The sequence below is a fragment of the Bos javanicus genome, chromosome 9, assembly GCF_032452875.1.
Source record: "Bos javanicus breed banteng chromosome 9, ARS-OSU_banteng_1.0, whole genome shotgun sequence".
Classification (NCBI taxonomy): domain Eukaryota; kingdom Metazoa; phylum Chordata; class Mammalia; order Artiodactyla; family Bovidae; genus Bos; species Bos javanicus.
Window position 1 is genome coordinate 52,874,686 of NC_083876.1, and position 26,862 is coordinate 52,901,547.

At 39.9% G+C, this 26,862-nt stretch overlaps 1 protein-coding gene across 1 annotated transcript; it reads left to right on the forward strand.

The window, feature by feature from the left end:
* Nucleotides 1–3,528: 3,528 nt before the first annotated feature.
* On the forward strand, nt 3,529–13,653 carry NDUFAF4 (NADH:ubiquinone oxidoreductase complex assembly factor 4). Its single transcript, XM_061427771.1, has 3 exons — nt 3,529–3,765; nt 4,604–4,707; nt 11,700–13,653. Exons 1-3 carry the CDS (start codon nt 3,630–3,632, stop codon nt 11,985–11,987), a joined length of 528 nt encoding a protein of 175 aa, XP_061283755.1. The 5' UTR covers nt 3,529–3,629; the 3' UTR covers nt 11,988–13,653.
* The last annotated feature ends 13,209 nt before the right edge of the window (nt 13,654–26,862 follow it).

The window sequence follows — 26,862 nt, forward strand, 5'->3', positions numbered from 1 at the left end:
CCAGCAACGCTGCATGCAGAGCACGCTAATCAGAGAATAGAAACTGAAACACCTATTTTTTTAAAATTAAATTCTGGAAGAACTTGAGTCACTTTACTTTCAGATATTTATTTTATTCATTTTACTCACCTATAGACCAGGGCTTCAGAATATCTGCTCCTTTTCAAACTTCTTTCTGTTCCTCTGGAAAATGGAAACCAATGCAAATACTCAATATCATATTCTGAGCTAGACACTGTATCAGACACTTCATATTTTTAAATGGTGAGAAATCCATTAGGTAATTGCTATTGTCCCAGTTCTAAGATGAAGTGAGCATAACCAGAGTGAGTGACTTTCATAAGGACTCATTTCTGGTAGAGGGGCTGGTGTTCAGGTAGAAACCTATCTAAGGCCTAGACTCTCGAGGGCTCTGCTCATTTTTGTGAAGTGAAAGTTGCTCAGTCATGTCCAACTCTTTGCAACCCATGGACTGTAGCCTGCCAGGCTCCTCTGTCCATGGGGATTTTCCAGGGAAGAACACTGGAGTGGGTGGCTGTTCCCTCCTCCAGGGGTTCTTCCCAACCCAGGGATTGAACACAAGACTCCAGCATTGCAGGTGGATTCTTTACCATCTGAGCCACCAGGGAAGCCCCTGCTCACATTTAATATTTATCTTGGCTTCTGTGGTGGCTTAGCAATAAAATATCTGCTTGCAGTGCAGAAGGCTGGGTTTGATCCCTGGGTTGGGAAGATCCCCTGGAGAAGAAAATGGCAACCCACTCCAGCATTCTTGCTTGGAGAATCCCATGGACAGAGGAGCCTGGCAGGGCTACAGTCCATGGGGTTGCAAAAGTTGGACATGACTTAGTGACTGAACCACCACCACCCACCAATATTTACCTGACATTTGTTTAGTACCTACTGTGTACCAAGCATTGTTCAGTGAGATGCAGACAGCAGTGAACAAAGATAATAATTACTGTCCTCAAAAAATTTACATTCTATTGTGTTGGCAAGACTCTAGGTTTACTTCATTGGTACCCTAGGATATTCAGCAATATAAATACATCATATGGCAGTCAGAGAGATGATTAATTCTGAGCAACATCCTGGTTATGCTTTCCATGGGCACCTGACTTCAACCTTAACATGAGCCCAGAGAGAGTTTTGAGTTCACACTTCATGTTAATTTGCATATTTAACAAGAAGGGCTGGAATTATGCATTTGTGATTCAGGTTTTATGTCTAGATGACTCCCAAGGGATGACAGGCAATTGTGTATTTCTCAAGTACCTCTGCCTTCTGTCCTGCTCTTTGAGGACTTGAACACTCCAGGGCCAGCAAGGCAGCTGGCCTGGACTGGATGTTCCTTAAATATTGAATCTCAGTATGTGTGTGTGATTCTCTCAGTTGTATCCGACTCTTTGTGACCCCATGGACTGTATCCAGCCAGGCTTCTCTGCACATGGAATTCTCCAGGACAGAAGACTGGAGTGGGTTGCTATTTCCTACTCCAGGGGATCTTCCTGACCCAAGAATCGAACCCGGGACTCCTGCATTGCAGGCAGATTTGTTATTGTCTGAGCCACCTGATACAGATGTATTGAATCCAAAGTCTCCTTAAATGTGGAAATTCAATAAATTCTTTCATGTGGGTAATTCCCATAGCTCCCTATACTTCTTATAACTTCTGTCTCACATTACTTTTCCATGCTGCCAGAAGTACAGTGGATTTCTATGAAAATGAATTTTTCACTTTTAAAATATTTTTAACAGGCAGTGAATGGGATTACTACCATAATCGTTGAAACACATAGATGTGTGAAGCAAAGGAAAATGTTTTGGTGTATATAGGTAGAAATATGAAGACCTGTGCTCTAAAGCACTTACAGGCATGCTTGTCTCAAAGATGGAACTCTTGGAGCAGCCTGCCACCTTCAGGATAACTTCACAATTAACACTACCAGAGAACACTGGTTTTAGCCTCTGCAAATTCCAAATACCAATTCCAGTAAGAACATTTTATGATATGGAAGCTATGTCCCTTGTAGAACTTTTGGTATGATTACTATATGCAATAATTTCATTAGTTTTCTTTAAAGAAAACAGCCCTTTCTTTAGTTTGAGATTCTTTTAAAAATCATTACTTAACTTACTGTTGTATCATTTCACTGCTTTTAAACTTCATTTTGCTGAGAGCTGAGAACCCTAAAAACAGATCTTACAGTCACAGTCTGAAAAATACTGTAACTTTGGAAACTCTGCTACTTTTTAGTGGGTTCTTTATGAATTAATGACAATATTTTTGAAGAATCTTAAATAAAAGCAACACAGTAATCCTTTCAGAGGGAGAAGGAAGAAGGAGAGAAGGGGAAGGAGGGAGAGACAAAGAGGAAGATTAAGAAAACATGTAACACCGCTCGTTTTTGTTGTTGTCTGTTTTTTTTTTTTTTTTCCTATTGGCTGTTCCTTTCACTAAATTACAAGGAGGTCTCCGTGGCTTAAAAGAATAAGAAAGGTATAGAACAAAGGAGAGATAGGCTAAGGAATGACGCAATGACTCAATGCTTAATGGCACGGAGACACAACACAAATTAGCATTGCTAAGTCACTTCAGTCGTGTTCGACTCTGTGCGACCCCATAGACGGCAGCCCACCAGGCTCCCCCGTCCCTGGGATTCTCCAGGCAAGAGCACTGGAGTGGGTTGCCATTTCCTTCTCCAATGCATGAAAGTGAAAAGTGAAAGTGAAGTCGCTCAGTCGTGTCCGACTCTTAGCGACCCCATGGACTGCAGCCTACCAGGCTCCTCTGTCCATGGGATTTTCCAGGCAAGAGTACTGGAGTAGGGTGCCATTGTCTTCTCCAAATTAGCATTAAAAATACACAAAAAGAAGGAAAAGGAGAGCATAAGGTAAATCGAGAGGTCAAATGCGTTACGAGAGCGCGATGTAAAAGATTCTGGGAAAAGAGAACAGGGCTCAGATTCAGATGCAACAGACAACGGGACAGGAAAATAAGCGACATTTAAACAAAAGAGCGACAGAACAAATATTCATCGAGAATGAGTAAACTTTCACTATTTTCCTTTCACAAAAGGAGGAAAGGGCTATTTTAGAACCTTCCTTTAGCCATTAATTGCATTTATATTGGCTTCCTCTGGTTGCACCGACCTGTGAAAGAACTCAAGGTCAATTTGCTTAGACTTTGATTCTCAGCCTGCAACTGTGGGATCACGTGGGGAACTTGAACCAACGCCAGGCCTCACTCGGGAGGGATTAAATCAGAAAACCTGGGGGAAATCCCGGCAAGAAAACTGTTTTAAAGCTTCCCGCCGGACTCCACCAGGCTGAGGAGCGTAAAAACAAGGTGTGCCCAAGCCCTAAGTCCCGCCCCAAATCGCGGGAAGCAGCCGCAGGTGGGAGTATGTCTCCGCCCCAGAGGGAGGTGCTCCCTTTGAGATATTCTGGGTGGAGACGCGGCGTGTGCCCTCCCGACCGCTAGGGGGCGAACTGCACGCATTTAGCGCGCGTTTTGAAGCTCCAGTGCGGGTCACCCCCAGACGTGCGCATGCTCCGGTGTCCCTGAGGTCGCCTGCGCCGGTGTTTAACCACGTGTGGTGTAACTTAGGGCATCATGTTGTGAAGAAATGGGGGCTGCAGTGGCTCGCGCAGTCAGGAATTTCAACCTAGAGAACCGGGCGGAACGGGAAATCAGCAGAATGAAGCCTTCCCCCGCTCCCAGGCACCCCTCCACCAAGAACCTCCTGCTAGAGCAGATGAGCAGTAAGTGGTGTCTCGGGTCCCGGCGCTCGGTCTCCGGGTGTGGGTTGAGTGGTGGACCTTGGTGCAGTGGTGGGGGTGACCGGGGTCAGCTGCAGTCACCTGGGTCAGCCGAACTCGGGAAGGTGGCGCCACCGGGCTGGTGACATTGAGACTGTCTCCTTGCTCCCGCGGAGTCGGCGGCTCCGCCTACTTCGTAGCCTTGGAGGTGTCGGCGTCTGCCCATGCTGACCCCGCCCTCGCCGGCTTTAATACTTTGCGGCATGATACAAGGAATCAGAATCAGAAGCAATCCTATGCAGGAGAACTTTCTAGACGTCTTCGCCGAACAGTGGACACCGAACTTGACCTAGCATTATGAGTTACATTTAAAACACGTCCTATTGTGTTCGAGTGAATGTTGATTAAGCAAAAAATGAAGTGACTGTCTTAAACAGAAAGCAACTCAAAGATTTAGAAAACGAACTTAATGGTTTCCGGGGGAGGAGGGGCCGTGTAAGGGATAGTTAGGGACTTTGGGAAGGTCATGTACACGCTGCTGTATTTAAAATGGGTAACCAACAACGGCTTATTGTATAGCACATGGAATTCTGCTCAGTATAACGTGCCAGCCTGGATAGGAGGGGGATTTGGGGGAGAATGGATACATGTATATGTATGGCTGAGTCCCTTTCCTGTTCACCTGAAACTACCACAGTATTGTTAATCAGCTGTACCCCAATGCAAAATAAAAATTTTAAAGTTTTGGGGGGAAAAAAGTGACTGTTTTGTGTTAAGTGTTAGGATCTTATAGGAAGTTTTCTTTGGCTTTACATTTGTAACATTCTTTTTCTTTCCTTAGGCCATCCAGAAATTAAGGGAGAAATTGATAGGAAAGATGACAAACTGCTGTCATTACTAAAAGACGTGTATGTTGATTCCCAAGATCCCGTGTCTTCTTTGCAGGTAATGTGTGTTTTCATTAAGTAAATATATATTATAACTCCTTGGAGCTCCAGGAGAATCACGTAGAGAAGTGTGGCAAATAGTAAAAGAGAGTGAGGGCTCTGCATGTTTATACATGTGTCAGTGTGCTTCTGAACCAGAATGCAGAGCTTTGGCAAAGTTGAAGCACAGAGGTCTAAGCAAGAGGTATTTGCTGAAATCTAAAAGACTTGTGAAAAAATAACAGACTTGTGAAAGGATTATTTGAATGCACCTCTATTATTTCAGAATTTATAGGATTTGGTAGGAAATTTCTACCAAATGACAATTGGTCATTTGAATGACATTTGAATGACACCAAGAGAGAGCTTTTGGAGAAGGCAATGGCACCCCACTCCAGTACTCTTGCCTGGAAAATCCCATGGACGGAGAAGCCTGGAAGGCTGCAGTCCATGGGGTCGCTGAGGGTTGGCCATGACTGAGCGACTTCACTTTCACTTTGCACTTTCATGCATTGGAGAAGGAAATGGCAACTCACTCCAGTGTTCTTGCTTGGAGAATCCCAGGGACGGGGAGCCTGGTGGGCTGCCGTCTATGGGGTCGCACAGAGTCAGACACTACTGAAGTGACTTAGTAGTAGTAGTAGTAAGAGAGAGCTTTAATACTATTTTCTCTTCCTTCCTTGGTTTGAGGTATGTTCTGATATCAGAACATTTTTTAGTATTGTGTTGTTGGTGGGCTTTTTGTTTGTTTGTTTTTAAGAAAATATTCAGATAGGATTTGTAAAAACAGGGAGATGGCAGAATAAACTGGGAGTGGGAACCTGTATGTAAATATCAGGCACAAGTGCTCTGTGTACAGTGATGAACACAGCAGTTCTAGTCCTTGCTGTCACAGTGCTTATAGTGTTGTGAGGGACACAGGCATTAAACAAATGAGCAGCCACAGGTACATAATTGCGAAGTCTGTAAAGAGGAAATGTAGGTACTGAGCATATCAGAGGGAGCTGTTTGAGACAGAAGGACCAGGGATGGTTTCTGAGGAAGTGGCCTGAACAACAGCTGGGTGTTAGCCAGATGAGTTCATGGGGGCAGGAAGCTTCTAAGCAGGGAGAAGACTTTGATTAAAGGAGAGGGAAGTACCAGTGACCATTCCCTTTTCATTCTAAAATTCTCCAAAGTCTTTCTCTGTAGATAGGCAATAAACTGCACAGATATGTTAATAGTTATTAGTATAATTTTAAGTAGGGAAGAGAAAACGCACATGTAAAGTAAGGTTTGTAACTTGTTACAACAACAGTTATAGGGTTCGGTTATCAGATGTTCACATACACACACACACAAATATATAGGGGTTGATGTTTGTGTTCTTTATATTTAGACAGGTGTTGGATAATACTTCGGTATTGTTTCTCTCACATGTACTTATTCATTCTAAAATTAACTCTTGGGGAACAAAAACCATTTAATACTTCTTATGTGTAAGATATAGGAATGTAAATATAATACTTAGGAGATACACAGTGGTGGTAAAATTTCTTGGAGAGGTATTAGGAAAAATCTGAAAAAACTCATTCATTGGCAAGTGATAGTGAAGAAAAGGTTGAAATGCCTATTTATGTTTGTCTCTTTTTCTTTTGGGCAGTTCATAATTTTCTTAATGATTTGTGATGTCTTTAGACATCAGTGATGCCGTGGCTCTCATATGTCAAATAATTTACTTTTGTCCGACTTTTTATCTATTGCTATTCAAAATTTTGTGAAATATATTAGCCTTTTTGTCTTTCATTGTATGGACTCAGTCTAACATAAAGTCTTCTATATTTAGTACTTTTATGATTATATATTTTATGTTAAAATCTTTATTTGGCATTAAATAAAGTTTTTGGTGAGGGAGAACTTTTCAACTGGATGGTCAGTTGTCTAAATATAATTTATTGAATAACCCAGTCCTTTCCCCACTCATTTAAAATGCTAATACATACACTTATAAGTCTGTTAACGGATTCATCAGTTCTATTTATTTTTCTATGTCTACACTAGAATTATACTATTTTAATTAATAAAACTTTGTAAAGTATCTTGATACCTGTTATGATCATCTTTCTTTCTTTTCAGAAGTTCTTTGACTCTTGCCACACATTTTTTCCCCATATGAACAAGTTCTTGAAAAGTCCTATTTTGATTTTGAGTGTAATTGAATTGGAATTTAGAGATTAATTGAGAATTAACATTTTTGTTTTATTGAGTCTTTGAAGGGTACAGGGAAGATTGTTACTATGAGATCTCTTTTCTCCCTAAGTTTTTAACTATTTATTGCTAATATGTCACACAAAAAAAGTGATTTTTGTATTGCACATGCCTGCTTTGCTAGGTTATTATTTCTCTTTGTTTTTCAGTTGATTCTTTTATATTTTTCTAAAGATATTCTCATACCATTGGAATGGAATTACAATTTTCTCTCTTTTTAGTGTTTATACTTAATTCTCATCTTACTGTGTCTATTATTCTGTCCTATTCTTTCCTTGCATAGGGTGCCTGTAATTAATTAAAATAAAGTGATTTGGTCTGATTGAAAAATACTTTTATCACAGGATGTTTTGTTCTATTTTTAATTTGCTAAGAGTTTTTTTTTTTTAATTAAAAGAGGATGTTGAATTTATCAGATTTTTTCAGTGTCATGTTAATTTTAATATTTAATATTAATCAGAAGGGAAAACTGGATTAAAAAAGTATATATTAGGTAGTAAGAAGATACAGAACTAGGAAGATAAGGGAAACTTGAGTTTTTGGAAAGTGAAGAAGTTAGGAGTGTTTCAGGCCAGAGTTACAATATGAAGGTAGGAGAGTGTGTGGTGCCTTTAGAGTTCAGTACAGTTAGGAGCTGGTGGCTCAATGGTAAAGAATCTGTCAGTGCAGGAGCTGCAGGAGACTTGGGTTCATTACCTGGGTGGGGAAGATCCACTGGAGGAGGGAGGCAGTGGCAACTCACTTCAGTTTTCTTGCCTAGGAAGTCCCATGGATAGAGGAGCCTGGTGGGGTTGCAAAGAGCTGGACACAACTGAGCAACTGAGAATGCACACACCCACAGTTAGAAGAAAGTATGAGGGATGAATCTGGGTCGATGAAATGGGGTGGGGTAGAAAGTCAGTAGGGGCCAAATCATGAAGGTTGTATTTGTCTTGCTAAGGAATTTGAGTTTTATCCTGAGGGCAGTTGGAAGTCATTGAAGAGTTTCCTGTGGAAGAGTGACTTTAGATCTGCTTCTTTCTGAGGGCAGTTTTGAGGGTGGGCTGGGAGGGAGGGAGGGAAAGGCATTTTACCCAGTTAAGAGGAGACCAGGCTTTTGCAGTAGTTCCCGTAAGAGACATTGGCTTGGACAAAGGTAATTAGTGACTGGGAGAGAATGAACAGGTTTGAGAGGGACTTAGAAGCATGAGCAGGATTTGGTCATTGATTGGTTGTAATGAGTGAGGAGAGGGAAATGTCAAATATAAGAGAAACTGAGTTTTGAAGTGGGCTATGAGAGATGGGTGGAGTTGGTCCCTGAGCTAGAGAATATGGGGACAAAATTGTATTTTCAGAGAAAAGGGACAAGTTCAGCTTTAGACAAGTTGATCTTTGAGGTACTTATAGGTTATCAAGTAAAAATGTAGTTAGTCATTTGGGAATTGGGATCTGAAAGTCAGGAGAAAGGTCAAGGTTTGAGACCATATTTGAGAGTCATTGATGTGTGGATAATAATAATAAGGGGATGGTGGGATTGCTTGGGGGGAATGTGTAGAGTGAGAAGAGGGCCTGGGCCAGAACTTGGGGGCATACTAACATTTACAGGGTAGCTGAAGTGAATAGACCGCAAGGAAGGAACCACTGCGGAGACAGATGGAACACTAGGAGAGAGGTGGTATGGAAACCAAAGCAAAAATAGTTGTGGGTATGTGGGAGTGGTCAGCAGTGTTTGCTTAAAAAATGTCCTCTGGATTAAGATGTAATCCTCTGGATATGAGATCACAAGTACTATTTTTTAAAGCTGAACTGAAAAAAAGGAAACTGATCATAAAAGAAGAGTTGTTGGGTTTGATGATATTTACAATATCATGGTAATCCAAGTCTATGTCCTGACTAGTAGTGCTGAAGGAGCTGAAGTTGAATGGTTCTATGAAGACCTACAATTCCTTCTAGAACTAACACCAAAAAAGGATGTCCTCTTCATCATAGGGGACTGGAATGCAAAAGTAGGAAGTCATGAAATACCTGAAGTAACAGGCATATTTGGCCTTGGGGTACAGAATGTAGCAGGGCAAAGACTAATAGAGTTCTGCCAAGAGAATGAACTGGTCATAGTAAACACCCTCTTCCAACAACACAAGAGAAGACTCTACACATGGACATGACCAGATGGTCAACAATGAATCAGATTGATTATATTCTTTGTAGCCAAAGATGGAGAAGTTCTATACAGTCAGCAAAACAAGACCGGGAGCTGACTGTGGTTCAGATCATGAACTCCTTATTGCCAAATTCACACTTAAATGGAAGGAAGTAAGGCAAATCATTAGACCATTCACGTATGACCTCAATCAAATCCCTAACGATTATATAGTGGAAGTGAGAAATAGATTTAAGGGACTAGATCTGATAGAGAGCCTGATGAACTATGGATGGAGGTTTGTGACATTATATAGGAGACAGGGAGCAAGATCATCCCCAAGAAAAAGAAATGGAAAAAAGCAAAATGGCTATCTGAGGAGGCCTTACAAATAGCTGAGAAAAGAGAAGCCAAAAGCAAAGGAGAAAAGGAAAGGTATACCCATTTGAATGTAGAGTTCCAAAGAATAGCAAGGAGAGGTAAGAAAGCCTTCCTCAGTGAAAGTGAAGTCGCTTAGTCGGGTCCGACTCATTGTGACCCCCGTGGACTGTAGGCCACCAGGAAATAGAGGAAAACAATAGAGTGGGAAAAACTAGAGATATCTTCAAGAAAATTAGAGATACCAAGGGAACATTTCATGCAAAGATGGGCTCGATAAAGGACAGAAATGGTATGGACGTAATAGAAGCAGAAGATATTAAGAAGAGGTGGCAAGAATACACAGAAGAACTGTACAAAAAAGATCTTCATGACCCAGATAATCACGATGGTGTGATCACTCACCTAGAGCCAGACATCCTGGAATGTGAAGTCCAGTGGGCATTAGGAAGCATCACTGTGAACAAAGCTTGTGGAGGTGATGGAATTCTAGTTGAGCTGTTTCAAATCCTGAAAGATGATGCTGTGAAAGTGCTGCACTCAATATGCCAGCAAATTTGGAAAATTCAGCAGTGGCCACAGGACTGGAAAAGGTCAGTTTTCATTCCAATCCCACAGAAAGGCAATGCCAAAGAATGCTCAAACTACTGCACAATTGCACTCATTTCACACACTAGTAAAGTAATGCTCAAAATTCTCCAAGCCAGGCTTCAACAATATGTGAACCATGAACTTCCAGATGTTCAAGCTGGATTTAGAAAAGGCAGAGGAACCAGAGATCAAATTGCCAACATCTGCTGGATTATCGAAAAAACAAGAGAGTTCCAGAAAAATACTGTTTCTGCTTTATTGACTATACCAAAACCTTTGACTGTGTGGATCACAATAACTGTGGAAAATTCTGAAGGAGATGGGAATACCAGACCACCTGACCTGCCTCTTGAGAAATCTGTGTGCAGGTCAGGAAGCTACAGTTAGAACTGGACTTGGAACAGCAGACTGGTTCCAAAATAGAAAAAGGAGTACGTCAAGGCTGTATATTGTGACCCTGCTTATTTAACTTCTATGCAGAGTACATCATGAGAAACGCTGGGCTGGAAGAAGCATAAGCTGGAATCAAGATTGCTGGGAGAAATATGAATTACCTCAAATAAGCAGATGATAACCACCACTATGGCAGAAAGTGAAGAAAAACTAAAGATCCTCTTGATGAAAGTGAAAGTAGAGAGTGAAAAAGTTGGCTTAAGGCTCAATATTCAGAAAACTAAGATCATGGCATCTGGTCCCATCAGTTCAGTTCAGTTCCTGAGTCATGTCCGACTCTTTGCGACCCCATGAATTGCAGCATGCCAGGCCTCCCTGTCCATCACCAACTCCCAGAGTTCACCCAAATCCACATCCATTGAGTCTGTGATGCCATCCAGCCATCTCATCCTCTGTCGTCCCCTTTTCCTCCTGCCCTCAGTCCCTCCCAGCATCAGTCTTTTCCAGTGAGTCAACTCTGCATGAGGTGGCCAAAGTACTGGAGTTTCAGCTTTAGCATCATTCCTTCCAAAGAAATCCCAGGGCTGATCTCCTTAGAATGGACTGGTTGGATCTCCTTACACTCCTGAATACTCATTGGAAAGACTGATGTTGAAGCTGAAGCTCCAGTACTTTGGACACCTGATGCTAAGAGTTGACTCACTGGAAAAGACCCTGATGCTGGGAAAGATTGAAGGCAGGGGGAGATGGGGACGACTGAGGATGAGATGGTTGGATGGCATCACTGACTCAATGGACATGAATTTGAGTAAACTCGGGGAGTTGGTGATGGACAGGGAGGCTTGGCGTGCTGCAGTCCATGGGGTTGCAAAGAGTTGGACATGACTGAGCGATTGAACTGAACTGAATATGAATACAAAACTAGGGAAAAGACTGAAGATTGTCAGGTAAGCTGTTAGAGCAGCATCAGGTTCCTGCCCTCCTAAAGCAGTTTATTGTTTCCAACCAACTTGTTATTCTTTTAATATATATGAAATAATGTGGTGAGTGGATGGTATCCATTTGATTGATTTCTACCTAATGATTGAACTATGGTTGTGAAATGGTGATATGGCAAAAGCACCATCAAACTAAGACTCATCTTAAAGAGAAAATGTAGTTTGGAGAAGCATGGGTAATACTTGTTTGAAGAAGAAAAATAGAGATTCAAGGCACGAAAGTAGATGTCAAATCCTTGCTCTCATCCTAAAAGCCTGTTTTTTGGTTTTTGTCTTTGATACTAGGTAAAGGATGCCACAGCACGTCAGAAGCCTAAGGAGTTCAGGTTGCCGAAAGACCATCAGTTTGATATGATGGACGTTAAGAACATTCCCAAAGGCAAAATTTCCATTGTAGAGGCATTGACACTTCTCAATAATCATAAACTTTATCCAGACACATGGACTGCTAAGAAAATAGCTGAAGAATACCATCTAGAACAGCAAGATGTAAATTCCCTTCTCAAATATTTTGTGACTTTTGAAGTCAAAATCTTCCCCCCTGAAGGCAAGAAAGCAATAGAATCAAAATGAAGAGAATCTTGACAGGACTTTTCCTGTCCTCATCCCCATGCCCTGTTTATTTTCTTCATTTGTAGCAGGTTTAATTATATAAATTACCAATTGTGTTGAGCTACCTCTTTGTGAGAGCTTGCTATTTATGAACTCTTTTGAATATTCAGGATGGCTGATAGGATTGACTTTTCTCTCTGTTAAACTTTGGTTTAGTTTGTGTTCTTACGTAATATCAGCATGACTAATCAGCACATGTATAATTTACTGTAAATAAAAATTACTGTATTTTAAGCAAATCTATCATCAGCTTTTAAATTGGTCATGTAGCCTCTTGGGAAATATCCTGAATCCTTTCTTTAACATTCAGAGCTTCATCTTCCAGTGTAGGTAGCTGGTTTATTCTTCCTGTGGAATAGTGAAAGGAAGAGTTTTCCTGACTCTTAAGACTGAGTTTTTTTTGTTGAGGAAAGGGACGCTTGACATTGAAGTCCAATAACAATGTTTCCTGAATAATGGCAGACAGGAGACTGGATACAAAACAGTAGAAAATATATTTTTATTACTGTTCCAGGGAAAAAGAACTAGTGGAGACTTACTTTGTTTTGAATGAATTTTACATATAAAATAACTTTTTAAAAATACAAGCAAGAATTGGTGTTTATAAAATTTTGTCAGCCTCTGCTTTGACAACCAAACAGGTAAGTCCAAAAGCTTTCAGAGAGGCAGGTGGTAGAAACTCTCTGAAAAAAAAATAAGTTTTCTGTGGACTTCATGTAAAAGTACAAGATAATTTTAAAGCATAGTTAAAGAACCATGGTAAATTGAATTTGGTGATCAAATACATGTGTTTTTTTCCAATTTAAATACTGGCTGAAAGAAGAGATAAAAAATTACAAGTAGAAATATAACGTTTGATCACTGCAAAAGACTTGGAAAATTGCTGTCTCGATCATTTAACAAACTTAGGAGCACAGTGTGAGCCAGTACTAGGGTCTTCAGCAAGGTTGTGTAAGTTTAGCTCTGCAATATTACTACCTCTGGGAGTTTGGGTAGATTGCATAACCTCTTTGAGATTGTTTCCTCTATAAAATGAATATAATGCTGCTTTATTAAGTCAAAAGGTTACTGTGAAGATGCATAATAACTACAAAGGATGGAACAAATTCGACTTGAATTTTTGCAGTTCAGATGAGAAGCCTGAGGAAGTTTCCTGACCTATTTAAGATTATTCTGTAGTTTATGACATAGTCAGGCCCAGAATTTAGGATTTTAAAGTCCTAGTGGTATATTTTTTCTGTGAGCTGTGGGAATACTCATAGGATGTGGTAAGAAAAATTTCAAGTTATCAGTGTTTTTCTGAGGGAAGACAGGCATCCCTGTCTTCCCAGGAATTTCCCCTGGGAATAATATGGAAGGTGCTGAGGAATTAAGCATGATGATGGAATGAGGCCTTTGTAACGCTGAGAAGAGAAAAACTGATGGAGATGGGAGGATTTTAAGCTGTGTTCAGATGCAGTTTCATTATGTGAATCAACTATCCCTAGACCATATTTGGTTCAAAACCTTTTTTTTTTTTTTTTTTTAAGAAAACAAGAATTCTGTCTATAAAATTGTGTTTTAGAAATTCAGTAAATCATCAAAACTGTTTTCCTTTACCAAATAAAGGTCAGTACCTGTACCTGAATCATGGTAATGCTGTTTCTGAGCCATCTTCACTATTCAGATCTACACGGTGGATAGGTAGCTGTAAATATGGCTGTGGTTATGTAGTGTCGCATGATATAGTCCTTCCCATATCATTGATTAGCCTATTACTGCTTTGTATCATGTGTAGGAGAGTGTTGGGTAGTAGTGGTGTCACAGACAGCATGGAGTTGAGATTCAGAAAATCTGGATGTAGATCTCAGCATCACCTCTAGCCATGTGATGTTGGCAGTGTCTTCAATTGTAAAACAGGTAATAATTGCTAGCATCTTTAAAGCAATTACTGTACTAGGCATTGATCTAGGTGCTTTACATGTATTAACAATATTTACCACTGGTAGGAGGAGAAGTACTGTTAACTATATTTTACAAGGAAAATTGAAGTACAGGGATCTATAAAAGATGGCCTAACAAATGTTGGAGCCCAGATTTAAACTCTTTGAAAACCTTGTGCCCCTGACTGCAGCACTACCTTCACTGTTTCTCTGTGGGACTATAAAAATTGGGTGCGATGGCATGCAAGGTGCCTGGGCTGTGTGAAGCCAGGACTACTCAGTGCCCTCAGCATGAGAATCTTCTGTGGACCTCTGGAAAAATACACATCTGGGCCTTCTCTGCTGTGGTAGACTGCTTTAGTCAGGCTGAGAGACTTCTTTGTTGATGAGCTCTGGATCAGGGATGTTTTAAAAATAATGACCAGTGTGCTGTGCTGACCATCTGTGCAGTTTAAATATCAACATTGTCTGGGTCTAAAGTTTCCTATGAAAGAAGAAAAGGGATAGGAGATAGGAGGGTAATTTTGAGGGAGTTTGAAGGAGAGAAATTTTATGGGACATGAAAAAGGAAGAAGGGAATAATTCCTGGAGGTTCGTGGTTAGCAGAGTTAGGGGAAGACACAGGGAGGCCAACCATAGGATGAACAGAACTGGGATCCAGGAAGCTGATACAGAAAAGCTGCCTAACTGGGCGGATATCACAAAGTTCTGCCATAAATAGGGTCACCATGTAAATTATTGCTCAAACTGAGACACTTGAGAGTGAAGAGGGCACCAGTTACATTAGGACAAGAGGCATAAACTGGAACGTCTTGGACAAGCTAGGAGATACGGTGAAAAGGCACTAATGCCGAGCTTGCCCACCTGTGATCTGGCTGCAATCCCCTTAGCTCCACATGATCAACATTTAGCACCTCACCATTAGCCAATCAGGAGTGGCTACTGTCTGTGCCAGAAGGCTTTTCTTGGTCCCAACTAATGCTTATGCACGGATATCCCCTCCTCCATATCTACTCCATGCTCTAAAATACTGGAGGTTCAGGTTAGTATGATGAAGCTTCTGTACTCATACCTACAGGGATTGAACTGGTGTGGCACAAAGCGCCCTGAATTGGGGCTGAGCTTAAGGACAGCTTATTGGGTACAAGCTGAAAATATATAAGAAAGGAACACAAAGGATTAAAATGATTTTATTTATCTTAAATAGCCATTGCTCATTATATAGCTCATCACTTTAAAGCTACTCTAGCTTACTTGTCTTAGACCATTAAATCTTTTGAGAGGACTATCCATTTGTTTATCTGGCTACTCCATTTCTTCTGCTTTAGGAACATTATAATAGAACTGAGTTACTTCTTAGGAGAAATGGTGAAATAACAGAAGCTCTTAGATTTAAGTCCATATGTAAAAACTCAAAGCTTTACCTTCAGCGCATTTAGGTGACTAATTCTGTAGCTTTTCTTTGCCGTTGTCTGCACTCTGACAATAGAACTGTGTCTTGGGAAGAACTATAGGAGTTAGAAGAACAGAATCCTGAGCAGAGATGAGGTTCTATAAGTTTAATGTATTAATGTTGTGAAGTACATAGCAGGTAACACCCAAATTGATTCTTCTTACTTCCTGTGAGGAAAAAGGCAATGGGTAGGTCACTATAAAGATGAATACTTTGTTGATAAGAATTCAGTCAAAATGAGATAAGCTAGTACTTGGATGTTGAGAAGTAATTCCTGAGATGAGAAAAAATAGGTAGCAGTGTAGTCTTGAGGAGCAGAAAGAGTTCTTGGTTATTTGAGAGAATATAACCTTTGGAGAGGTGCATTTTTAAAGAGAGCTGCAACAATGCCACCTGAATGACAATGAACTCTGCTTCTGGTTCCAAAGAAAATAATAAAAGTAATTACCCATAGGATTGATTACTGACATTCACATCTGGAAATAGTGGGGCTACTGAGGAAAAAAAAATAAGTAATATTCGATTCATTTGTAAAATAAGCCTCAGGCCTTTTTCTTTTTTTCAAAAGAATAAGTAATGATTAAATTTAATACATGTATGTTTTGTCATAAAAATTCCACTTAGAATGATTTTGAGCAAATTTGCTATTTTAGTATACCTTATGTATGGGAAATATAGCCAGATTTTTCCTAAAATGCCTTCCTGCATTTCTTGGAAGCTATAATAATTCAAATAAATGAATAATTTCACTGAAATATGTAATGAAGATTATTTTATTTTGTAATTATAGTTTCATTTGCAGTGGTGCTTATTGCACAATAGTATATTTTTGTGTAAGATTTAAATTGTATTTTCCTTTTACCTTGCTTTTTTCAATATAGTTCAACATAAATTTTTATGAATTGGTGAGTACATAAACAGATGCTGCTTTTCATAAACAGATGCTGCTTTTTAATTATTCAATTAAGAAACAGTACAAATGGGCTATATTTGTACTATGTTACTATATATTACTTAAATTTAATATTACTTTATATTTACTTTAATATTTATTTAATATTTTAATATTAAATTTAATATTACTATCAGTTCAGTTCAGTCGCTCAGTCGTGTCCGACTTTTTGCAACCCCATGAATCGCATCACGCCAGGCCTCCCTGTCCATCACCAACTCCCGGAGTTCACTGAGACTCACGTCCATCGAGTCAGTGATGCCATCCAGCCATCTCATCCTCTGTCATCCCCTTCTCTTCCTGCCCCCAATCCCTCCCAGCATCAGAGGCTTTTCCAATGAGTCAACTCTTTGCATAAGGTGGCCAAAGTACTGGAGTTTCAGCTTTAGCATCATTCCTTCCAAAGAACACCCAGGGCTGATCTTCAGAATGGACTGGTTGGATCTCCTTACAGTCCAAAGGACTCTCAAGAGTCTTTTCCAACACCACAGTTCAAAAGCATCAGCAAAAGAGACACTGATGTATGGAACAGTCTTATGGACTCTGTGGGAGAGGGAGAGGGTGGGAAGATTTGGGAGAATGGCATTGAAACATGTAAAATATCATGTATGAAACGAGATGCCAGTCCAGGTTCGATGCACGATACTGGATGCTTGGGGCTAGTGCACTGGGACGACCCAGAGGGATGGTATGGGGAGGGAGGAGGGAGGAGGGTTCAGGATGGGGAGCACATGTATACCTGTGATGGATTCATTTTGATATTTGGCAAAACTAATACAATTATGTAAAGTTTAACAATAAAATTAAAAAAAAAAAAAAACATTAATTCTTCCGCACTCAGCTTTCTTCACAGTCCAACTCTCACATCCATACATGACCACTGGAAAAAGCCTTGACTAGACGGACCTTTGTTGGCAAAGTAATGTCTCTGCTTTTGAATATGCTATCTAGGTTGGTCATAACTTTCCTTCCAAGGAGTAAGTGTCTTTTAATTTCATGGCTGCAGTCACCATCTGCAGTGATTCTGGAGCCCCCCCCAAAAAAAAGTCTGACACTGTTTCCACTGTTTCCCCATCTATTTCCCATGAAGTGATGGGACCAGATGCCATGATCTTAATTTTCTGAATGTTGAGCTTTAAGACAACTTTTTCACTCTCCACTTTCACTTTCATCAAGAGGCTTTTTAGTTCCTCTTCACTTTCTGACATAAGGGTGGTGTCATCTGCATATCTGAGGTTATTGATATTTCTGCCAGCAATCTTGATTCCAGCTTGTACTTCTTCCAGCCCAGCGTTTCTCATGATGTACTATGCATATAAATTAAATAAGCAGGGTGACAATATACAGCCTTGACGTACTCCTATTCCTATTTGGAACCAGTCTGTTGTTCCATGTCCAGTTCTAACTGTTGCTTCCTGACCTGCATACACATTTCTCAAGAGGCAGGTCAGGTGTTCTGGTATTCCCATCTCTTTCAGAATTTTCCACAGTTGATTGTGATCCACACAGTCAAAGGCTTTGGCATAGTCAATAAAGCAGAAATCAATGTTTTTCTGGAACTCTCTTGCTTTTTTCCATGATCCAGCAGATGTTGACAATTTGATTTCTGGTTCCTCTTCCTTTTCTAAAACCAGAACCGTTCAATTGCAGCTTCTTTAGCGTTACTGGTTGGGGCATAGACTTGGATTACTGTGATATTGAATGGTTTGCCTTGGAATCAAACATATCATTTTGTGGTTTTTGAGATTGCATCCAAGTACTGCCTTTTGGACTCTTTTGTTGACCATGATGGCTACTCCATTTCTTCTAAGGGATACCTGCCCAGAGTGGTAGATATAGTGGTCATCTGAGTTAAATTCACCCATTCCAGTCCATTTAAGTTCACTGATTCCTAGAATGTTGACATTTACTCTTGCTGTCTCCTGTTTGACCACTTCCAATTTGCCTTGATTCATGGACCTGACATTCCAGGTTCCTATGCAATATTGCTCTTTACAGCATCGGACCTTGCTTCTATCACCAGTCACATCCACAACTGGGTATTGTTTTTGCTTTGACTCCATCCCTTCATTCTTTCTGGAGTTATTTTTCCGCTGATCTCCAGTAGCATATTGGGCACCTACTGACCTGGGGAGTTCCTCTTTCAGTATCCTATCATTTTGCCTTTCATACTGTTCATGGGGTTCTCAAGGCAAGACTACTGAAGTGGTTTGCCATTCCCTTCTCCAGTGGACCACATTCTGTCAGATCTCTCCACCATGACCCGCCCGTCTTGGGTTGCCCCATGGGCATGGCTTAGTTTCATTGAATTAGACAAGGCTGTGGTCCTAGTGTGATTAGATTGACTAGTTTTCTGTGATTATGGTTTCAGTGTGTCTGCCCTCTGATGCCCTCTTGCAACACCTACCGTCTTACTTGGGTTTCTCTTATCTTGGACATGGGGTATCTCTGCACGGCTGCTCCAGCAAAGCACTGCCACTGCTCCTTACCTTGGACGAGGGGTATCTCCTCACCACCGCCCCGCCTGACCTTGAATGTGGAATAGCTCCTCTAGACCCTCCTGCTCCCGCGCAGCCACCACTCCTTGGATGTGGGGTTGCTCCTCTGGGCCGCTGCCCCTGGCCTCGGACGTGGGGTAGCTCCTTGTGGCTGCTCCTGTGCTGTCGCAGCCTGGCACTCTCGGCCGCCGCCCCTGACCTCGTACGTGGGGTAGCTCCTCTCGTCCACGCTATGTGCGCCGTCGCAGCCACCCATGCTATAATATAATAATAATATTATTATTATATAATATTATATGTTATACATTATTATATATATTATTATATATAATAATAATATTACTATATATTACTTAAATTTCTATTACTGTGGGGAAACCCCCGCATAGAATATTCAACTCTTACGAACTCTGCTTCAGGCCATTATCTATTAGTTATACAGTCATTTCTGTTTCAGCCTTCCTGTCCCTGGTGTTGGTCCACACTGAAGCTTTTGGTTCAGATAAGGTACTTAGACATGAAAAAACACTTAATGTATCACAATGTCACCAAAGCGAATGAGCACCTTTTGTTCTCTTTGGTTATTCTTGTTACATTTTTTCCTTTCGTAACTGACCATGATGCTTCAGGAGGAATAACAAAAGGTAAGATAAAAGATTTTAAGAGATTCTAAAGCCTTTAAAACAGCATCCTTAATGAGATCTTTATTAAATATGTAGGTTGCACATTCTATTTTTTAAGGGACCCACTTTTAGGTAGGTCAAATGGATGACCCACTTCTGAATGTAGATATGATTAATAGCATGATTTTTTAAAAAAACTTTGCTTGCTCAAGTAATTTATTAAGGTGAGAGAAGACAAACATTTCACCTTTGCTTCATAGTGTTGAATAGAGAAGTGGCTTTTCATATCATTTTCTCGAATCAGTAATATTGCTGATTATTCATTTGTTTATTCATCACCACAAATATTTAGTTTTCTATTTACTGTGTGCCAGGCACCGTTCTAGAAGCTAGGAACACAGGGAAGATAACATCACAGAGCTTACAGTTTTACAACATTAGTCACTGTTTCAGTTATCTATAGCTCTACAACAAATCATCTCAAAATCTAGCAGCTTAGGGACTTCAGTCGTAGTCCAGTGGCTGAGACTCCACACTGCCAATGCAGGGGGCCTGAGTTTAATACCTGGTCAGGGAACTAGATTCTGGCATGCCACAACTAAGAGTTCATATGCCAGAACTAAAGATTCCTCATTCCTCAGTGAATATTCCGTGTGCCGCAACCAAGACCTAGCACAGGCAAATAAATATATTAAAAAACAAACTAACAGCTTAAAAAAAATTCCTTATTATATATATCTTCCAGGGTTTTGCACATTGTTGGAGCTTATATATATATAATATATATGTATATATTATATATAATGCATATATTTATATACATAATGTATAATATATATATATACATATATAATATATACATATATATTATATATATATATCTTCCAGGGTTTTGCAGATTGTTGGAGCTTATATATATATATATATATATATATATATATATAATATATATGTATATATTATATATAATGCATATATATTATATACATAATGTATAATATATATACACACATATATAATATATACGTATATATTATATATATATCTTCCAGGGTTTTGCAGATTGTTGGAGCTCAGATGGGCAGTTTTCTCTTGTGATCTCTCATGTAATTACAGTGGGAACTGGTGTCATCTGTATATATGTATCATATACATATATATATCTCATCATCATATATATATGTGTATATATAGATAGATATCTATATGATATGATATATATATATGATATATCATATATATATCTCACCATATATATATCTCATCATATATATATATCATCATGTGTATATGTATATATATATATATATATATTTTCCAGGGTTTTGCAGATTGTTGAAGCTCAGCTGGGCAGTTTTCTCTTGTGATCTCTCATGTAATTACAGTGGGAACTGGTGTCATCTGAAGGCTGACATGGGCTAGACATCCAAGGTGGCCCACACACATGGCAGGCAGCTATTGCTGGTTGTTGCCTGAGAATTCAGCTAAGACTGGATCAGCACATCTGTAGGCAAGCTCTCTATGTGGCATGGGCTTCTTATAGCATGGTGACTGACTGGGTTCCAAAAGCAAATATTACAGGACAAAGAAAGTAGAATTGTCAGAAATTGTCAGAGCATCACTTCTTTTGTCAGTGCAGTCACAGAGCATGGGTAGGGAGCATGGCTAAGGATTCAAGGGTAAGGAGCCCTGGCCATACCTCCCGATGGGAGAGTGTCGAAGAATTCGTTGTCATCTTTGCCCTTTGCAGTGCATCACATCTGGAAGTGCATACTGTCAGTTTGTCATTTGGATTACGTTAACTTTGACAGCTTGGTTAAGGTGGTATCTGCCATATTTTTTCAGTAAAATTACTGTTTTTTCCCTTGTAATTAATAAGTTATTGATTAGGAAAGGGAATGAGAGGTACTTGAAGTATTCTGTCTTGATCTGGGCGGACATTGCATTAGTATATACCTATGTACAAATACATCAAGATCAAGATCAATACATTCATTTCAAAATAAAGCATTTTACATACTTGAGTGTAATATGATTAATATTTCAGTAAAAAAAAAAAGTCTTAAATCTTCTTCTATATATGTTGCCTGGTTGTACTTTGGTTGATTTGACAATGATTTCACTAGTCTCCCAGTTACAAAAACCAAAACACTCAGACCTCTCTTGACTGTTCTTTAATTCAACCCTGCCTGCAGCTTCCAGCCTCCATCATGACTGTAATTCATTTTCCAACTGACACCCAGACTCATTTTTCTTGAAAAATGCAAATGTGAAACTGTTGTTCCCCTGCTTTAAATTCATTTCATCACCCCTAGGATAAAATGCAAGTTCCTTGAATTTTAAGGAGCTCCATGCCTGCTTAATCTCTCTAAACTCATTTCTCATAACTTTCGGTGTGAACACAGTCTTCTGTACTCAATTTCCTACTGAGGTACTATTTGTCTATGACCTAAAAGGCAAAATAACACTTCAATGGTTTATTGAATGGTAATCCAGTTCACTTCAGTTTGGTAAATATTACTTGAGTGTTAATTGGGTGCAAGTCTCTGCCATAGGTAGAGGTAAGAGTTATGACAAGGAATGAATGAAGTCCTTGCTTCCTGTTGGAATAAGAAAAGTGTACAAAGCCCCCTCACTATAGGGCAGAATTTAATAAGTGCCCTAAGAATTATAAATAAAATGCAATGGGAATTCATAGGAGGAAGAGATGAGAACCCTGCTGAGCAAGGTTTGTTTTAATTAATGCTACTGTCTCAAGGAAAATGAAGGGGAAAATCAGATAAAAGTAACTAGCTAGTAAAAAACTTAAGGTTCCAGAGAGCCCAGTCCATTGATGTGGGTGGTGTATTTGGTGGCTGTGCAAACAGGAGGTCTTTCACTACCTGTAACACACTTTCACATTTCTTGAGAGGTTATTGAAAGTATGTGCCTTTTGTGTGGCTTCTATTTTCTTATGCTGGTAGTTACTGTTTCCACTTTTATTTTCTCCTTGCAGAGCACTGCTGTGGCTGACGCGGTACAGGCTCACCCTCTCTGTAATTCTTACTTTTTGTGCTGAGAGGGCTGTTGTGAGAAGGATTATTTTAATGTTTATGGAGAAGATGGGACCTCTCAGATCTTCACATTTCATTAGATTCCTAGTGTTCCTTTTACTCAGTTCAGTCACTCAGTAGATCCAACTCTTTGCGACCCCATGAACTGCAGCACGCCAGGCCCCCCTGTCCATCACCAACCCCTGGATTCCACCCAAACCCATGTCCATTGAGGCAATGATGCTATCTAACCATCTCACCCTCTGTCGTCCCCTTCTCCTCCTGCCCTCAATCTTTCCCAGCATCAGTGTCTTTTCAAATGAGTCAGCTCTTGGCATCAGGTGGCCAAAGTATTGGAATTTCAGCTTCAACATCAGTCCTTCCAATGAACACCCAGGACTGATCTCCTTTAGGATGGACTGCTTGGATCTCCTTGTAGTCCAAAGGACTCTCAAGAGTCTTCTCCAACACCACAGTTCAAAAGCATCAATTCTTTGGTGTTCAGCTTTCTTCACAGTCCAACTTTCATATCCATACATGACCACTGGAAAAAACATAGCCTTGACTAGACGGACCTTTGTTGGCAAAGTAATATCTCTGCATTTTAATATGCTATCTAAGTTGGCCATAACTTTTCTTCCAAGGAGTAAGTGTCTTTTAATTTCATGGCTGCAGTCACCATCTGCAGTGATTTTGGAGCCCAGAAAAATAAAGTCAGCCACTGTTAACACTGTTTCCCCATCTATTTCCCATGAAGTGATGGGACCAGATGCCATGATCTTAGTTTTCTGAATGTTGAGCTTTTAAGTCAACTTTTTCACTCTACTCTTTCACTTTCATCAAGAGGCTTTTTAGTTCCTCTTCACTTTCTGCCATAGGGGTGATGTCATCTGCATATCTGAGGTTATTGATATTTCTCCTGGCAATCTTGATTCCAGCTTGTGCTTCTTCCAGCCCAGCGTTTCTCATGATGTACTCTGCATAGAAATTAAATAAGCAGGGTGATAATATACAGCCGTGACGTACTCCTTTTCCTATTTGGAACCAGCCTGTTGTTCCATGTCCAGTTCTAACTGTTGCTTCCTGACCTGCATACAGTATTTATGTACATTAGAATGCTTTGATTATATAGCTGCTATAGAAGAACCAACTGTATTCATTTTCTAGGGTTGTCATAACAAGGTACCACACACTTGGTTGCTGAAACAAACACACCTTTCTCCTAGTTCTAGATTCTAGAAATCTGGGAGCAAAGTGTTGTCATGGCTGTTTCTCCTGAGGCCTCTCTGTTTGGCTTGAAGGGAGCCATCCTCTCCCCATGTCTTCACAAAGTTTTTCCTCTGTGCCTGTCTGTGTCCTGATCGCCTCTTATAGGAACATCAGTCTCATTGGATTGGGGCCCTCTCTGAATGGTCCTGTCTTAATGGCTCAGCAGTAAAGAATCCGCTGTGGTGCAGGAGATGCGAGTTCAATCGCTGGGTGGGGAAGATTCCCTGGAGGAGGAAACGGCAACCCACTCCTGTATTCTTGCCTGGAGAATCCATGGGCAGAGGAGCCAGGTGGTCTACAGTCCATGGAGCTTGCAAGAGTCAGACACGACTTAGCGACTAAGCCGCCACTACAACCACCAGTACACCAAATACAGTCACATTCGGAGGTAATTTGGTGGTTAGGACTTCAACAAATGAAGTTTGAGGGAACATAATTCAACCAGTAACAGCAACCTATGTCAGATTTTAGTTGCATAATTATTTTCTTAAGGACATAATTCAATCTTGGTGTATTTTGCATTGCATAAAGTTCAAATGGGCTTATGAAGCAGTTTAGAATGCACATTTCTATTAATGATGGTGGGGACTTCTGTCCATTGAAGCATCCTATCGCATTGGATGGTAATTTAGCCAGAATTGGGTTCATCGCCTTCATTTTGCAGGTTCACTGTCTAAAGTCAAACAGTTCAAAGCAGAGTCTAGGAATTCAGGGTCCTGCTTCCCCAATACACTGTGCAGTACTGGACCTACACTGTAATATTACTTAGTTTCCTAAAGGTGATCTGGAAACACTATAAGAGTCTCTATTGTCATCAGAAATAAAATTAGGCTTAAGGCATTTAATTGTATTCTAGTGCTTTGAAAATATTACAGTCTGTATGTAATACCCTTGTTAATTGTTCACAAGTGAACTAGAGGTTATTTAGCATATTAGCCAGGTGTACCTGTGTTCAAGTGTCAGCTTCTACCACATATTGGGAAGTTACTTAAACATTCTCAATTTCATTCCCCCAGCAATGAAGTTCCCCTACTATTTAGCTGTGAGAATATATCAAAATAAGAAATAAAATGTCTAATTTTTGTAAACTTCAGAATAAAACAAAAATCCCTTATCATAGCAATGTATTGTTTTTATGTTTCTCTACCATAACTGTGATAATGATTAAAAAATGGTTTTGGGGCCTGTGGTAATTCTTTTTTCATGTTATTATTGTATTGATATCTTTGTAAATTTAAATCCTTCCTACTTTATATCTGTTCCCACATTTATAAACATTTTTCATAATTTTGAATTTTTTCAGAAATGACAATACAGTTTATAAGTAAAATAAAGTTATTTCACTAATTGAGAGTTTAATTAATTAAAGAGAATTCTATAAAAGAATATTAAGAGGAATGTCAAACTTGATTTGTGATGAGTTATGAGAGAGGCTATGAGATAAAAGACATTAGAAAGATTAATTCTTAATTATTTAACTTGATAGTGTAATATAATCAGATTCTATCACTTGGGATTTTTATTATTTGCCAGTACTGGACAGAAGCAGACCATTTAAATAAAAGTGATTGCTAAGACGAAAGCAAATGATAGTTTGCTGAGCAAACTTTTGGACACATTTAACTTGTTCTGGAGAATAAATTTCTTTTAAAACTAAAATTTGCTTTACAGACTTAATATATTACTATGTATTTGAGGAGATTATGCTAATTACAAAAGTGTGATTATTTTTTCTCTAACACGACTTCTATTTAAAAAGTGTGTATGTTTACATATCTTTGCTTGTCTTGTGAATTTCTGAGAGAAAAACTACATGCCTTTAAAGAAAAAAAAATATTTTTAGCTGTGCTGCAGTTTACAGGGTTTTAGTTCCCCAATCAGGGATTGATCCCCAACAGTGGAAGCACTGAGTCCTAACCACCAGACTGCAAGGAATTCCCTAGAAATATTATCATTAGTGCATTTACCAATTTTGTCAGCTTGATTAGGGAGATTTCAGTCTAACTCTAATGATGGTAAATTTTTATGAAATAATCTGTAGGAAACCCCAAAGTAAAATGATTTATTCCTTTGTGCATGCATGCTAAGTTGCTTCATTCCTGTCCGACTCTTTGTGACCCTTTGCACTGACTGTAGCCCGCCAGGCTCCTCTGTCCATGGGATTCTCCAAGCAAGAATACTGGAGTGGGTTACCATGCCCTTCTCCAAGAGATCTTCCTGACCCAGGGATTGAACCCACGTCTCTTGTATCTCCTGCATTGGCAGGTGTGTTCTTTACCACTAGCACCATGCGGGAAGCCCTTATTCTTTTGTGCATGCGTGTTAAGTCACTTCAGTCATGTCCAACTCTTTAGGACCCCATGGACTGTAGCCTGCCAGGCTCCTCTGTCCATGAGATTCTCCAGGCAAGAATACTGGAGTGGGTTTCCATGCCCTTCTCCAGGGGATATTCCTTTGCAGAGTACTACAAATATGTGAACCACTGAGTTCATCATGCTAATGTTGATAATAATATTTTTGTGGTGTATATTTACAGTGTTTATTATTTATTGGACATAGTGGTAAGTACTTTACATTTCTTATTGCGTTTTATCCCCCCAGTTACTCTATATGGTAGCTTTTTTTTTTCCCTGCTGCACCATGAGGCATGTGGGATCTTAGTTCCCCAACTAGGGGTGGAAACTGTACCTCCTGCATTGGAAGTGTGGAGTCTTAACCACTGGACCACCAGGGAAGTCTTTATGGTAGTTTTTTAAAAATTATTATCCCCAGTTCACAGGTGAGAAAACTGGATGTTAGAGTGCTAAGTATCTACTTGATTGTCAGTCATGTTGTAAGTCGATGGGGGAGGGGCTGTCCCAGATGCAAGTCCTGGTCCAAAGCCCTGGCCTTGACCACAGTGGGGGTGGTAGGTTGCTTTACCATCACCACACCTAGATTCTACTTGTCATGCTCAGCACACAAGCAAGACTCTTTAACTTTGAGTCTGGAAACAAATATGACCTACAGTAAGGATTCCCAGAAGGATAAATTGCAGAGTGAAGTGATATTGCATAATGAATCTTACAGGAGAAGTGGTTATTGGGC

Excerpts from the sequence above, each read along its gene's own strand:
- NDUFAF4 (XM_061427771.1), top strand. The coding sequence starts at position 3,630 with ATGGGGGCTGCAGTGGCTCGCGCAGTCAGGAATTTCAACCTAGAGAAC. Across the intron at positions 3,766-4,603 it reads CCTGCTAGAGCAGATGAGCA|GCCATCCAGAAATTAAGGGA; the intron begins GTAAGTGGTGTC and ends TTCTTTCCTTAG. Across the intron at positions 4,708-11,699 it reads ATCCCGTGTCTTCTTTGCAG|GTAAAGGATGCCACAGCACG; the intron begins GTAATGTGTGTT and ends CTTTGATACTAG.